The sequence below is a fragment of the Pelmatolapia mariae genome, linkage group LG22 (genome assembly GCF_036321145.2).
Source record: "Pelmatolapia mariae isolate MD_Pm_ZW linkage group LG22, Pm_UMD_F_2, whole genome shotgun sequence".
NCBI classification, from domain to species: domain Eukaryota; kingdom Metazoa; phylum Chordata; class Actinopteri; order Cichliformes; family Cichlidae; genus Pelmatolapia; species Pelmatolapia mariae.
In genome coordinates, this window is record NC_086245.2 from 24,642,104 (window position 1) to 24,655,498 (window position 13,395).

At 38.9% G+C, this 13,395-nt stretch overlaps 2 protein-coding genes across 2 annotated transcripts; both read right to left on the minus strand.

Annotated features, from left to right (window-relative positions):
- Positions 1 to 3,613: 3,613 nt before the first annotated feature.
- On the minus strand, positions 3,614 to 5,791 carry LOC135932351 (glutathione S-transferase A-like). The gene is made up of 6 exons (XM_065469785.1): positions 5,584 to 5,791; positions 5,364 to 5,429; positions 5,124 to 5,229; positions 4,679 to 4,797; positions 3,915 to 4,000; positions 3,614 to 3,831 (listed from the first exon to the last, which is right to left on the minus strand). Exons 1-6 carry the CDS (start codon positions 5,749 to 5,751, stop codon positions 3,702 to 3,704), a joined length of 675 nt encoding a protein of 224 aa, XP_065325857.1. The 5' UTR covers positions 5,752 to 5,791; the 3' UTR covers positions 3,614 to 3,701.
- A 3,172-nt stretch (positions 5,792 to 8,963) lies between these two features.
- On the minus strand, positions 8,964 to 11,748 carry LOC135933181 (glutathione S-transferase A-like). The gene is made up of 6 exons (XM_065471171.1): positions 11,543 to 11,748; positions 11,350 to 11,415; positions 11,066 to 11,171; positions 10,434 to 10,549; positions 9,914 to 9,999; positions 8,964 to 9,203 (listed from the first exon to the last, which is right to left on the minus strand). Exons 1-6 carry the CDS (start codon positions 11,708 to 11,710, stop codon positions 9,074 to 9,076), a joined length of 672 nt encoding a protein of 223 aa, XP_065327243.1. The 5' UTR covers positions 11,711 to 11,748; the 3' UTR covers positions 8,964 to 9,073.
- Between the last annotated feature and the right edge of the window lie 1,647 nt (positions 11,749 to 13,395).

A 13,395-nucleotide genomic window follows, 5' to 3' on the forward strand; every position in this document is an offset into this window, starting at 1 on the left:
TGCTGCAGTTGCTATGTCTGCTGTTTTGCGTCTGTTTCAAAGGGCAGTTTGCTCGTGCATGCAAAGAATAGGAGTGAATCTCGTTCGATAATACATCGGTATTACAAAAATAACAAAGAGAGCATTTACAGAATGACAAATACTTTTTGTATTATTTTTTTTTATTGCCGTTGGGTTTGTCACATTGAATTACAACCTGCTCTGCATGCATCAATCACCCTCGTGCGTGTTTGTTCTCCCTTTCACTCCGAACATTCATTAACAACGACTGCTCGGTGCACCGCCCTGTACACACACGGCTGGATTTGTTGCATGCTTGAATACCTTAGCCCATAACTCTTGCAGCATTTTACATTTTTGTGTAGAAAGGTTTTTTGAAGTATTTTGAAAAAAAAAAAAATCCAATATTTTGCTTTTATTTTGGAATATCAAGCAAAAGTCCCTATGTGGATATAAGAGAGCACTTGTATTTAAGAATGTAAACTTAATGTATTCTAGTAGTACTTGTATATGACTCCAATACTCACTCATGACTCCTCCCACTTTTTTTAGTGAGGCTTTTTAAAGTGACATCGCAACAATCATGTGGTCTATGCTTGTGTCAGTATGCTGAGATGGCAGCAAAGTATTTGGAAGTTTTGTGTTTACTGATATTTATCTTTAGCCACATGTTCACACACGTTTCAAGGCTGGTTCTAACCTGCAATGCAAATGTGGGCAAAGTAAAGTAGGACAAAGCACAGAGGTTAGGATGCCCACCTAGTAAGTCTCAGGCTGCTGATTTGATTGCTACGATCATCAATGTTTAAACTGCAGTTGCATTAAACCCAAGATAAACATAATGAGTAATACATTATCATCAGGTTGTTCTAAAAGTTCCCTTAACAGCCATCAGTTAATCCAAAGCTCTGTTACGAGAGTGCTGACAGAGAAAGGGACAATCACAATGTGTTTGTTCTCAAGGGGCCGTCTGATTGTTGGGGTTTTCTCTGTGTTATCACAGATCTTTACCTTACAATATAAAAAACCTTGAGGTGGCTCTTGTAATTTGGTGCTATATAAATAAACCTGAGCTGAAGTGAATGTGCATATCTCACTGAATAAGCACATCTGTGAGCTGCTATGTGACTGCCGTGTGACTATGTGACCATGTTTTTAAAAAACGTTTTTCTCTAACAGTGAAGTGGTTAAGCATAATTAAAATTTTTAAACTGCTTGTATAACTGCACAGAAAACTTTTCCTGTGCACTCTTCAAACACAGCTACTGGGAAATAATAGAATTGACTTCTTTCTTCTTAATGGGAGAGCCAGGTTAAGTCCTATGGAGAAAAAAAAGGATCACAAAAAAAGGCACACACATACACACATACACATAGAAATTTATTAGTGTAGACAGACTTCCTGATGTATTGTGAGTATGAATTATGGGTGGCAGGTTGATATTTCACTGTAGAACATGCACCACATTATTTTTTTTTAACCACATCAAAAGGGACACATCAGCAGTAATGATAAAAACAAGAACGTTTTGATTTAGTGACCTCTTCTGTCAAGACTGCACAGGTGCAGTAAGGTGGGTGTCTCAGCTTGGCATGCTCACTGAAAATAGCATAAAAACTTTCAATTTGAATTGATGGGTGAGGCTTGATGTCTGTGGTTACATTTTTATATTTTACTTGAAGTTGATAAAGCAAACATAAGCTCTGTTTTTATTGCTTTTATTCACAGCAAATTAATAATAATATTAATATTTTCTGTACATAAAAAAAGAGCAAAATCTAAAATGAAATTAGTTCAGCTATGAGGCTGGATGTGTTGGGGACTTCAGAGACGATCTTCAGCAAATGTTGGTTGTAACCTGTGGTTGCATGAGTTACAGTAGCCTTAATATCAGCTGAAAGGTGTCCTCTTCTCTGAGCTCTGGCATCAACATGACTGTTCTGTTGTCACATTGAGTTTCAGTTTTCAAAAACTGACAGATTACTTACACTATGAAGATTAACAAAAAAAACAAGAATCAACTTGTCTTTACAAACATATGCAAACCTACACACACACACACACACACACACACACACACACACACAGAGAGAGAGAGAGAGAGAGCGAGAGAGAGAGACATTGTTCACAGTATTTTCTGTTTTCTTTCTAGGCTGAGGCTACATGGTGAACAAAGAGAATCCAGCAGCAGAGGGCGGTGGTGTTTTATATTTGGCAAGAACAGATTGTTGTCCATCTGTGTACCACACTTCTTTTCAAAGGTAAAAATGATTTTGCAAAGGATACAGCATAGTATTCTTGATAACATATCCTCCAGCGATTCCTCTTTCCCCGCCTTATCCCACATTTGTTTTAGGAATTAAAGCATCCAAATGACATATTCTTTTCTGGATCACAGGAGGAAAGAGGACAGAAAAGTAAAAGTAAAGCCTTGAGTAGATCTCCACTTTACAGCAGGTAGAAATGCTGTAGTTATGTCATAAACATGGCAAAACAAAACAAAAAATGAATTTGGCCACAGAATTAAACAAACAGTTTTTGAAGCCTAAATTACACCAAACAATTGATGAACAACAGAACATATTTGCATAATGATTTCCAACACCCTGGATGACAGCAAGGTGAATTGGACGCTCTCCAGAAATACACTGACTGGTGCTTCGACGCTATAGTCCTGGAGAAGGCCCAGAGTTCCTCTTCCCCAGCCAATAAGTCAACGTCTTCCAAGAAAACTTGCCCAGCAGACTCTCCCAGAACATCATCGCCGCCAGGTAAAGACTTCACCTACATTGTGGACTCAATCAACAGCACTAGCAACCCAAATCTACAATTAATACAGTGCAAAATCCTGCACAGAGTGCACTATACAAGTCAACACATGTTCAGGATGGGTTTTGCATCATTTAACAACTGCTTACATTGTCAAAGCAGTACACCTGACAATTACATCCACGCTCTTTGGTTCTGTCCATCAGAGGTTTTGGCGCTGGATATGTGAAGACTTGTCAAAGTGTCTAAAATCTAGGATTTCAGATGAACAGTCCACATGGCTCTCACCACCTTATGCATCGCTAAAAAGACTGTCCTTGAGAACTGGAAAAATAAAAATCCACCCGGGGCAAGCTTGCATGGACCTGAAGGGCTTGAATCCTGGCTGGTGCGTCACCAGGGTTGTGGGTTGTGTGGTGCATGAACCGAGGCCTGGCCCTTGCCCAGTCCCTTTAGCCAGCTAAATTTGGGGGTGGGGGACGGGGTCGCACAGATACCCGCAGTCACACCATGTGCCGCAGCTATAACCGCAGCTCATTTTCTTTCTTTTTTTTCTTTTCCGTCCCCCGCTCTTGTCCGTTATGGTTCTAATAATCCAAATTACAAATACTTGGTAAAGTTCTATATATAAATATAACTATCAAGCAGACCATTATAGCTCTCTGCAAAGCTGACATAAAGATATAATGTAGATGCTTAACTTGACATCCAAACATCAAATCTAAAGTTTGATTTTGGTTAACATTATATTAACAATTAATATTCCCACTGCAAAGAAACAAAACAGGAATGAGCTATAAAACTGAAACTTAGTTTTTATTGCTTATTTTGGTCACAGCACAGTAATAATCATACATGTCTTGTTACAAATTAAAAAAAAAATGAATCACTAGTGCAGTGCAAGGAGTGGCAACAAATGAGCCTCTGAATCTCAGATGTCTTTCAGTGTTTCCTGTTTCGGTGCGTTCTTCCAAGTAGGAGGCCAGCTGGCTTTGATGCTGGGTCTGTTCATCAGACCTTTATAGTATTCTGCCAGTTTGGGGTAACGCTGTTCAGAAAGCCTACAGGAAAGAAGAAAGTCAGTGTGAATTCATTTCTACTATTATTCTGTTCATTCATGTTTCTGGTCATTTAGTCCTCTTACCCGTAGTGGAAGAGATAGGCAACGGTTGGGTAAACAATCACATCGGCCAACGAAAAGTTCTTTCCTACAATGAAACTGCTCGAGGCCTAAAAATAAAAGGAGGAAAATATTGTGGAGGACAAAAAAATAAAAATCACATATAATATAGATCATTTAAAAAGAACTAAGATAGGTGGTTAAAGCTTGGCTTAATAAATATTCAATCTTAATTATATCCTTAAATAAAAAGACTAGATTTACTTTGTGAAATAAGTCTTTTTGTTGTGATGCTACACTGCTAACCACCATGCTGCCCTGTTTTGCCTTTACTTCTGCTGGTTTTATTACACCTCATACTTACATTTATGCTACTGTTTAAGGATTTTCCTAAAGGAGACTAAAATGAAGCCTTATCACTTTTATCCTGCAAAGATTAAAATGTTTTTATTCAAAGATAAAACACTACTTTTCCCAGAGTAGCTATTTTTATTGTGATACTGGAGCACACACACACACACACACACACACACACACACACACACACACACACACACACACACACACACACACACACACACATATATAGATAGATAGATAGATAGATAGATAGATAGATAGATAGATAGATAGATAGTTATGGCTAAAACAACAAAAGCTAAATAAAAATTTATGTTTCAGTTCATAATTTCTGGCTAGGTTTACAGTCTACTCCTGTAGCTTTGCAACTTTATATTCTGCATTTCGTTTAGTCGTTGAGATCGCGTGCACACAGGTCATTCACGCACCTTCTGCAGGTATCCCTCCCACAGCTTCAACTCAGCGGTCAGAGCCTCTTTGTTTCTCTTAACGGCAGAGTCGTGTCTCTCTCCCTCTGGGACTATCCAGTTGTAGTAGAGAACACTTGCTGGAAGTATATAAAAAGCAAAAACAGAATTTTACATTGTGCTAAGGTGCTAAACTATAAAAATCTCATGACAAACAAGTGACTTTACATACAAGACTACTCTGAGCATGTGATCACTGGTGGCACTGGTGGGATTAACAGACATCAACATGGGTTTTTAGTTGCCAAGTACAACAGTTCAAAATCCCAGAGCTCAGACTCTGATTTAGCAGCATTGATATATTCTTTACAAGCTCACTAAATTCCTGTGGTTCTAATGTTGTTTAGGGGTACACGCACTGTGATGAAGAGAGTTCAGGCTCAGAAGTGCGTCAGAACAAACTTACATGATTTCTCGGTGAGCGTGTTAACCTCAAACACACGCTGCAATATCAGCGCTTTCTCATCCTCGCAGTCAGGGATCAGCTTGGTTCCCTGTGACTTGTACTTGCACTGTTGGAGGAAACATGAATTTTTTTTTTTTTTGCAACAATGCATTGTTTAACATATATTTACAAGTCATTCTCCTAACTAGAAACTCTATGGAGACATAACATTCAGATTCAAGGTATCGTCTGAGTCCTCACCTCCAGATGGAAGCATGCAGCACAGGACTCGTTGAGGGTCACATCCCCACATTTGAAAGCAGGAAGCTTTAAGAGACAGTGCAAGGAAAACCATAAACACTTTGCTCTAGTTCAAGCATTCTTATTTGTTAATGCCAATGAATACTTCTTTTTCTCCATACCAGGAAACAAATGCAGATTTCAGATATGAGAGTGTTTACATTGTGTGATATGAACCTACCTGACCCCTGGGGTTGATCTCCATGACTTCCTTTGACTTGTGCTCTCCCTTCTCAAAGGAGAGCAGTTTTTGGTTGTATCCTTGCAGGTTCTTCTCCTCCAGAGCGATCATTATCCTCCAGCAGGGAGGAGATCCGGAGCCCCAGAGCAGAGTCATGTCCTTGGCCATGATTTCAGAGTGAAGTCCTTAACCTGACAGGTGAAGTCGAGGAATGTTTAATACTGGAGCTGGAGTGGGTGAAATGCCTGACTTTATAGCTCCAGTCCACTTTATCAGGATTCCTGGAAATAAGCCCCATCCCATTTCTGTGCTCCTGCCAAAGAGCTGTCACTCTAAGATAAATGACACTCGTGAACGTGATGTCATATCATCCTGATGTGACACTGAAGATCTTTACATTTTTAAACATAAAAATCAGATTTATTAACCATTTCTGTTTGATTTGTCTTTAAAATGGACTATAGTTCCAAATATTACCAAAGACATGTGAAGGGGAGGGGATTTCTCTTGCTTTTTGTAGAAACTCTTTGATCCGAAGGCAGAAAAGAATCTGATAGTAGATGGGAGAAAATGTGTGCTAAAGGAAAACATGAAAAAACTGCAGCAGGTCAGGACTAAACATTAAATTCTTAACATTGTAGTAGGATATGGAAGTTTGAGTGTTACTGCCATGCTCCCCTTTGGTTAGGGATCTTGTCGCTATTTGCAGTTAATTCTTGGAACACGTTACAGCTAACAACTGTTCCATATCAGTAATGATTGTTTAGAAAAAGGAAAAGAGTAAAATGATCTTTGATCGTGCTTTAGTTTATATTTGAACCGATTCCTGCAGTAGTTCGCTGTTTTGCTGCTGCTGGTGGTCAAAAAAACGCCCTGAGAAGTGAAATTCACGGTGATTCAGCACTTTGTATTCAAATCTGTACACACACAGTTCTGACATGACCAATAAATCTCAATTCCATTAACTGCATCTAATAGGACCATGGCAATGCAAATTAAAAAAAAGTAATAAAATTTTTTTGTTTAAACTGTTGGTGCATTTTCGGCAGTTTGGTTCTCTGAATCTTTGACCTCTTTGCACAGCGGTGAATATCATTCTATCAATAAGGCAACGACGTAAGCTGTGTGTGCGCCTACATTAACGCAGTTGCTATCTCTGCTATTTTGAGTCCGTTTCAAAGGGCAGTTTGTTCAGTGAACGCGTTCCTCTGTGCAGCAGTGAAGAGAACAGCAGTGAATCTGAGAATGTGTGCTTTCTACTGCTGTTGAACGAAGGTATTACTAAAAGAAAAAAGAAAAAAAGAAAGTCAAACAGAGCATGTGCAGAACGACAAATGTTAGTTCTTCTTACTGTTGGTTTTGTCGCGTTGTATTGCAACCTGTTCTGCATGCATCAATCATCCTTGTGGAGGACATTAATTGATAACGGAGGGACTGTTCGGCGCACCGCCCTGTACAAACAGGGCTGGATTTATTGTATGCGACCCATACATCTTGCAGCATTTTATGTTTTGTGTACAGTGTTTAGAAAAGAAAGGTTTTTGAAGTTTTTTGAAAAAAAAATCCTAATATTTTGCAAATCTGATTGCAAAAGTGCATACGAGGTTACAAGAGAGCTCTTGTATTTAAGAAGGTAAACTTAATGTATTCTAGTAGACAGCCTAAACTAAATTCTGAACCTGTACATGACTACAATACGCACGCATGACTCCTCCCACTTTTTAAAGAGCCTTTTTTATGATTTGACATTGCAGCAATCATGTGGTCTATGTTTTTTCGTCACTATGCAGAAAAGGTAGTAAAGTATTGGGAAATTAGTGTATACTGATATTTATTTTTAGCCACACCTTCATCCACGTTTCAAGGCTGAGTAAAGTGGGACAAAGCACAGAGGTTAGCATGCCCAGCTAATAACCAATAAGCTGCTGGTTTGATCATCTATCATCGATTTTTTAACTGTAGTTGGAGTAAACCCAAGATAAGCATAATCTGTTGTGATTTGGTGCTATAGAAATAAACTTGAACTGAACTGAATATGTTTATCTGAACGAATAACCACATGTTTGAGCTGCTATGTGACTCAACCATGTCATTGTTTGAATAAAGTTTTCCCAAATAGTGATGTAGTTAAGCATAATTTAAAATTTTAAACTGCTAGTATAACTGCACAGAGCTGCAAACACAGCTACTGGAAAGTAATGGAAATGACTTGCTGTGATCTTTTTTCCCCATAGGACTTAACCTGGCTCTACCATTAAGAAAGAAAGAAAAGACACACACTCTCACACTGTGTGTTTGTGTGTGCTTGTGTGTGTGTGTGGCAGGAATCAGGTAGGTTCACATCACACTATGTAAACACTCTCATATCTATGTGTGTGTGTGTGTGTGTGTGGGAGGTTGATATTTTACAGTACAACCTGCCCCATTATATTTTTACCAAATCAAAAGGGACACCTTGATGAAATTATGTTATGATGAGATTTATATATAAAACTTTAAAATCTCCTATTTCAGAGAATTGCCTTCTTTTCTGTCATGTGAAGGTGAAAGAATATATGTTAAGGGGCTTATAATAAAACATCTGTTACTCATTTAGTGTCACTTTAAAATCTTTGCAAGAGAATTGACTGTTTTCATGCAGCGGTTGCACACATGTTCAAATTTGAAGGACGACAGGAAAACTCTAGATTTAAAGAGCAGAGCAACACCTGGTCCCAAGTGTTTACCTCCCACTAACATCTATCTTCTGATGTCTCCTACACAACCGTGTGTACTGCAGAGCACTGAGTTAGTGTCTTTATAGTTTAGCCCAAGATCAATCTCTCTTGCGAGTGTGTGACTTCCATCACTATGTCACAAGTGTCAGTATTGACTTGAAAGCACATGGACTGAAATGAAAAACTTTAGCGGGATCTCGTAAAAATAAATCTTCAATTATTTTTTCTCCAATGAATGAGGGACTCTGTAGACTGCATTTGAAACCTCTGCAAAGAGCCTGCTTCTTCTTTGCTGGGGAAGCATACATGAAAAGGGTTCTTATAGCTCGTATAGTATAACAGCAGTGAGTTTATATTGAAAAGAAATGATTATAGTTTGATGAACAATTATTCAATTTCCCACACAGACATGTTATAGCTGGGTCGAGTGACCTCTCCTGTCAAAGCTGCAAAGCTACAGCAAGGTTGTAATGCAGATTCTTAACTTAACATCCAAACATTACATTTGCAGTGGAAACCTGATATTAGATTTTGGTTGACATTATATTAACAATAAATATTCCCACTGCAAAGAAACAAAACATGAATGAGCTCTACAAGTTTCTTGCCGAAAAATGATATGAACAAAAATGAACAAAACTGAAACTCAGTTTTTATTGCTTATTTTGGTCTCAACACATTAATAATCACACATTTTTGTCACTAATTATATTAAAAACAAAAATGAATCACTAGTGCAGTGCAAGGAGTGGTAACAAATGAGTGCCTGAATCTCAGATGTCTTTCAATGTTTCCTGTTTCGGTGCGTTCTTCCAAGTAGAAGGCCAGCTGGCTTTGATGCTGGGTCTGTTCATCAGACCTTTATAGTATTCTGCCAGTTTGGGGTAACGCTGTTCAGAAAGCCTACAGGAAAGAAGAAAGTCAGTGTGAATTCATTTCTACTATTATTCTATTCTATTCAGGCACCGCTTCCTGTAGGACATCTACAGGACGCGGTGCCTGAGGAAAGCAGGGAGGATCATCAAGGACTCCAGTCACCCCAGCCATAAACTGTTCAGACTACTTCCATCAGGAAGGAGGTTCTGCAGTATCCGGTCCTGTACCAGCAGACTGAGAGACAGCTTTTTCCATCAGGCGTCAGACTGCTGAACACTTCATAGACACCTCATCTTCACTTACCAGAACTTCAATATTATGCACTCCATACTGTACATTAATGCCACTGTTTTGCACATTTCCAACTGCCAACCTCTGTATATTTTATTTTATTGTTTATTCTATTTAATTAAAAAAATAAATAAATATATATATATATACACACACACACACACACACACACACACACACGTAGATATACATATTTAATATACACTTTCAGTAATGCGCATACACTCTTATATTGTACATATATTATTCATATAATTCTCAGATTTAGCCATTCTTATATTTTGCTTGTTCTTATGTTATAGTATTTTTGCACACCTCTGTTGCTTGTGAAGCTCGCACACAAGAATTTCACTCGCATGTACTGTACCAGTGTACCTGAACATGTGATGTGACAATAAAAAGTGATTTGATTTGATTTCATGTGTCTGGTCGTTTAGTCCTCTTACCCGTAGTGGAAGAGATAGGCAACGGTTGGGTAAACAATCACATCAGCCAAGGAAAAGTCCTTTCCTACGATGAAACCGCTCGAGGCCTAAAAATAAAAGATAAAGGGCAAGATTGACTTTGTGATATAAGCCTTATTGCTGTGATGCTACACTGCTAACCACCATGCAGCTCTGTTTTGCATCTACTTCTGTTGCTTTAATTATACCTCATATTTACATTTATGCTACTGTTTAAGGATTTTCTTAAAGGGAACTAAAATGAAGCCTTATCACTCCTATCCTGCAAAGATTAAATGTTTTTATTCGAAGATAAAACACTACTTTTCTCAGGGTAGCTATTTTCTTTGTAATTCTGGAGCATATACATATATGTGTGGCAAAAACAACAAAATCTAAAAAGAAATTTATGGACCAGCTTATTTCTGGCTAGGTTTACAATCTACTCCTCTGGCTTTCCAACGTTTGTATTCTGGGTTTAATTTAGTCGCTGAGATCGCGTGCACACAGGTCATTCACACACCTGCAGGTATCCCTCCCACAGCTTCAACTCAGCGGTCAGAGCCTCTTTGTTTCTCTTAACGGCAGAGTCGTGTCTCTCTCCCTCTGGGACCCTCCAGTTGTAGTAGAGAACACTTGCTGGAAATGTGTAAAAAGCAAAAAACAGAATTTTATATTGTGCCAAGGTGCTAAAGTGCCAAATCTCATGACAAACAAGTGACTTTGCATGCAAAACTAGTCTGAGCATGAGATCACTGGTGGGATTAACATGTAACGTGTTAACATCAGTGTCTGTTATGATAGGTTGCCCATCAGAGAAATAGACTAAGGGATTGTCTTATTGTCTTAGTCTTAGATGGTCTTAGTGTGTGCCGTGTGTTTTGAACAACTAAAGGTCTCAAGGGGAGGCTGAGGAGGGTTGGTTGCTGAAGACAAGTGACAGTTGTTAGTGTGGTGTTGCCAAGTTCAGCAGTTCAAAATCCCAGAGCACAGACCTCTGAATGGCAACATCAGCCAGGCCACACAGAAAGAGATTTAGCAGCCTTGATATATCCTTTACAGACTCACTAAATTCCTGTGGTTCTAACATTGTTCGGGGTACACGCACTGTGATGAAGAGAGTTCAGGCTCAGAAGTGCGTCAGAACAAACTTACATGATTTCTCAGTGAGCGCGTTAACCTCAAACACACGCTGCAATATCTGCGCTCTCCCAACCTCGCAGTCAGGGATCAGCTTGGTTCCCTGCGACTTGTACTTGCACTGTTGGAGGAGACATGGAAATTTTTAACATGCAGCAAGAAGCTCTGTTGTTGTTTTTACCTCTGTGGTGTGGGGTGTCTGTTTATGCAATGCATATTTTAACATATAATCACAAGTAGTTCTCCAAACTAGAAACTCTATGGAGACATAACATTCAAGGTATGGTCTGAGTTCTCACCTCCAGATGGAAGCATGCAGCACAGGACTCGTTGAGGGGCACATCCCCACATTTGAAAGCAGGAAGCTTTAAGAGACAGTGCAAGGAAAACCATAAACACTTTGTTTTAGTTCAAGTCTTCTTATTTGTGAATGCCAAGTGAATACTCCTTTTTCAAATATGAGAGTGTTTACATAGTGTGATATGAACCTACCTGACCCCTGGGGTTGATCTCCATGACTTCCTTTGACTTGTGCTCCCCCTTCTCAAAGTAGAGTTGTTTTTGGTTGTATCCCTGCACGTTCTTCTCCTCCAGAGCGATCATTACCCTCCAGCAGGCAGGCGATCCAGAAGCCCACAGCAGAGTGATTTCCTTGGCCATGATTTCAGAGTGAAGCGCTTAACCTGACAGGTGAAGTCGAGGAATGTTTAAGACTGAAGCTGGAGTGGGTGAAAGCCCTGACTTTATAGCGCCAGTCTGCTTTGTCACGATTCCTGGAAATAAGCCCCATCCCATTTCTGTGCTCCAGCCAAAGATCTGTCACACTAAGATAAATGACACTCGTGAACGTGATGTCATGTCAACCTGATGGACATTTTTAAAAAGAGGTGACTTGTCTTGATTTTTTTTAGAAACTCTTTGATCCAAAGGCAGACAAAGAATCTGAGGGTAGATGGGAAGAAATGTGGGTCAAAGGGAAACATGAAAAAACTACAGCAAGTCAGGACTAAACATTAGACACTGAATGTTAAATAGTGAAAAACCTTTCTAAAACATAATAAAAGACAATGAAGCCAGGGGGAAACAGTGTATAAAGTAGGCTAGAGTGGAAGTTAGAATGATACTGCTGTGCTCCCATGTGGTTAGGGATCTTGTCAGCTTTTGCAATTTGCATTTAGTCATACTTCAAATAAATGCTTATCCAGAAAATTTAATTCGAAAGTGTGATTTATGCCTTTTTTTCTTTTTCTTTTTCTTCTTCTCCTTCTTTGTTTTTTGTTATTATTATTTAACATCAAGGTATTTCCTGTGTCTGCATTACTTTCAGTATGCTGATTTTGCTTACGTTGCATGACATATAAAAAAAAGTTGATTCTGTTCATCTGGACGTAGCAGACACACTATTGAGTTTTCAGTGACTTCTTCAGACTCACTAGAATTTTTGGATTTCCTTACCTGGATGATTCAGCATGCATCGAGACACTGCATACCATACTAATTTTCTGTTGAGAGAGCATATATTAAAACAGAGCATGTGCAGAATGACAAATAGACAATGGTAGCTGGGTTTTTTTTTGTACAGTTGGTATCGTTATGTTGAATTAGAGCCTGCTCTGCATGCATTAGTCCTCCTTTGTTGCCAGTGTGTAGGTTTGTTCTGCCTTTCACACTGGGCTTTCATTAATAAGGGAGCAACTGCTCAGTGCACCGCCCTCTATAAACAAAGTCGGAATTAAAGGATGGAGGATTTTCGAAGAAAGTCTAAACATTTCATATCGTTATATGTTTGGGTGTGGTGTTTTCAATGAAACTTTGCATATGCTGGACATGTTTTCTTTTACCTGGCTTTATTTTGAAATCTCATCAGCTGCTTCATGTCATAGTGATGACAGTGAACCTGTTGGACAGATTTGAGCAGTTTAACGATCGTTATTTTTTTTACTTCTCTAATTAATATTGCAGATGTTTCCCAAACTGGGCTGATGGGACAAAACAGGAGAACCAATAAGTCCAAAATAAGCTTAGAAAAATTTCCAGAACATTCAGCAGGTAGCACAGGTAAAAGGGCCGAGTCACAGGAAGTCACTTTCCACCAGTGCCTTAACTATGTCAGATAAGAAAATGTTTACAAAGCTCATGAAAGCAAGTCTATTGTGGCCAAAATACAGTACACTCAGTGTTCCTTAAAGAGAGTGTGCATTTAATAAAGCAATGCAAATTCAGGCAAATGGCATAAAAATGATTCGTTCAAAGTGCAATGTCATGCTAACTCAGGGCTTCTGAGTTACCTTTGTGTACAGAAAAGTGGTTGCAGTACACCCATTCAAATAAACTCTGAATACCTT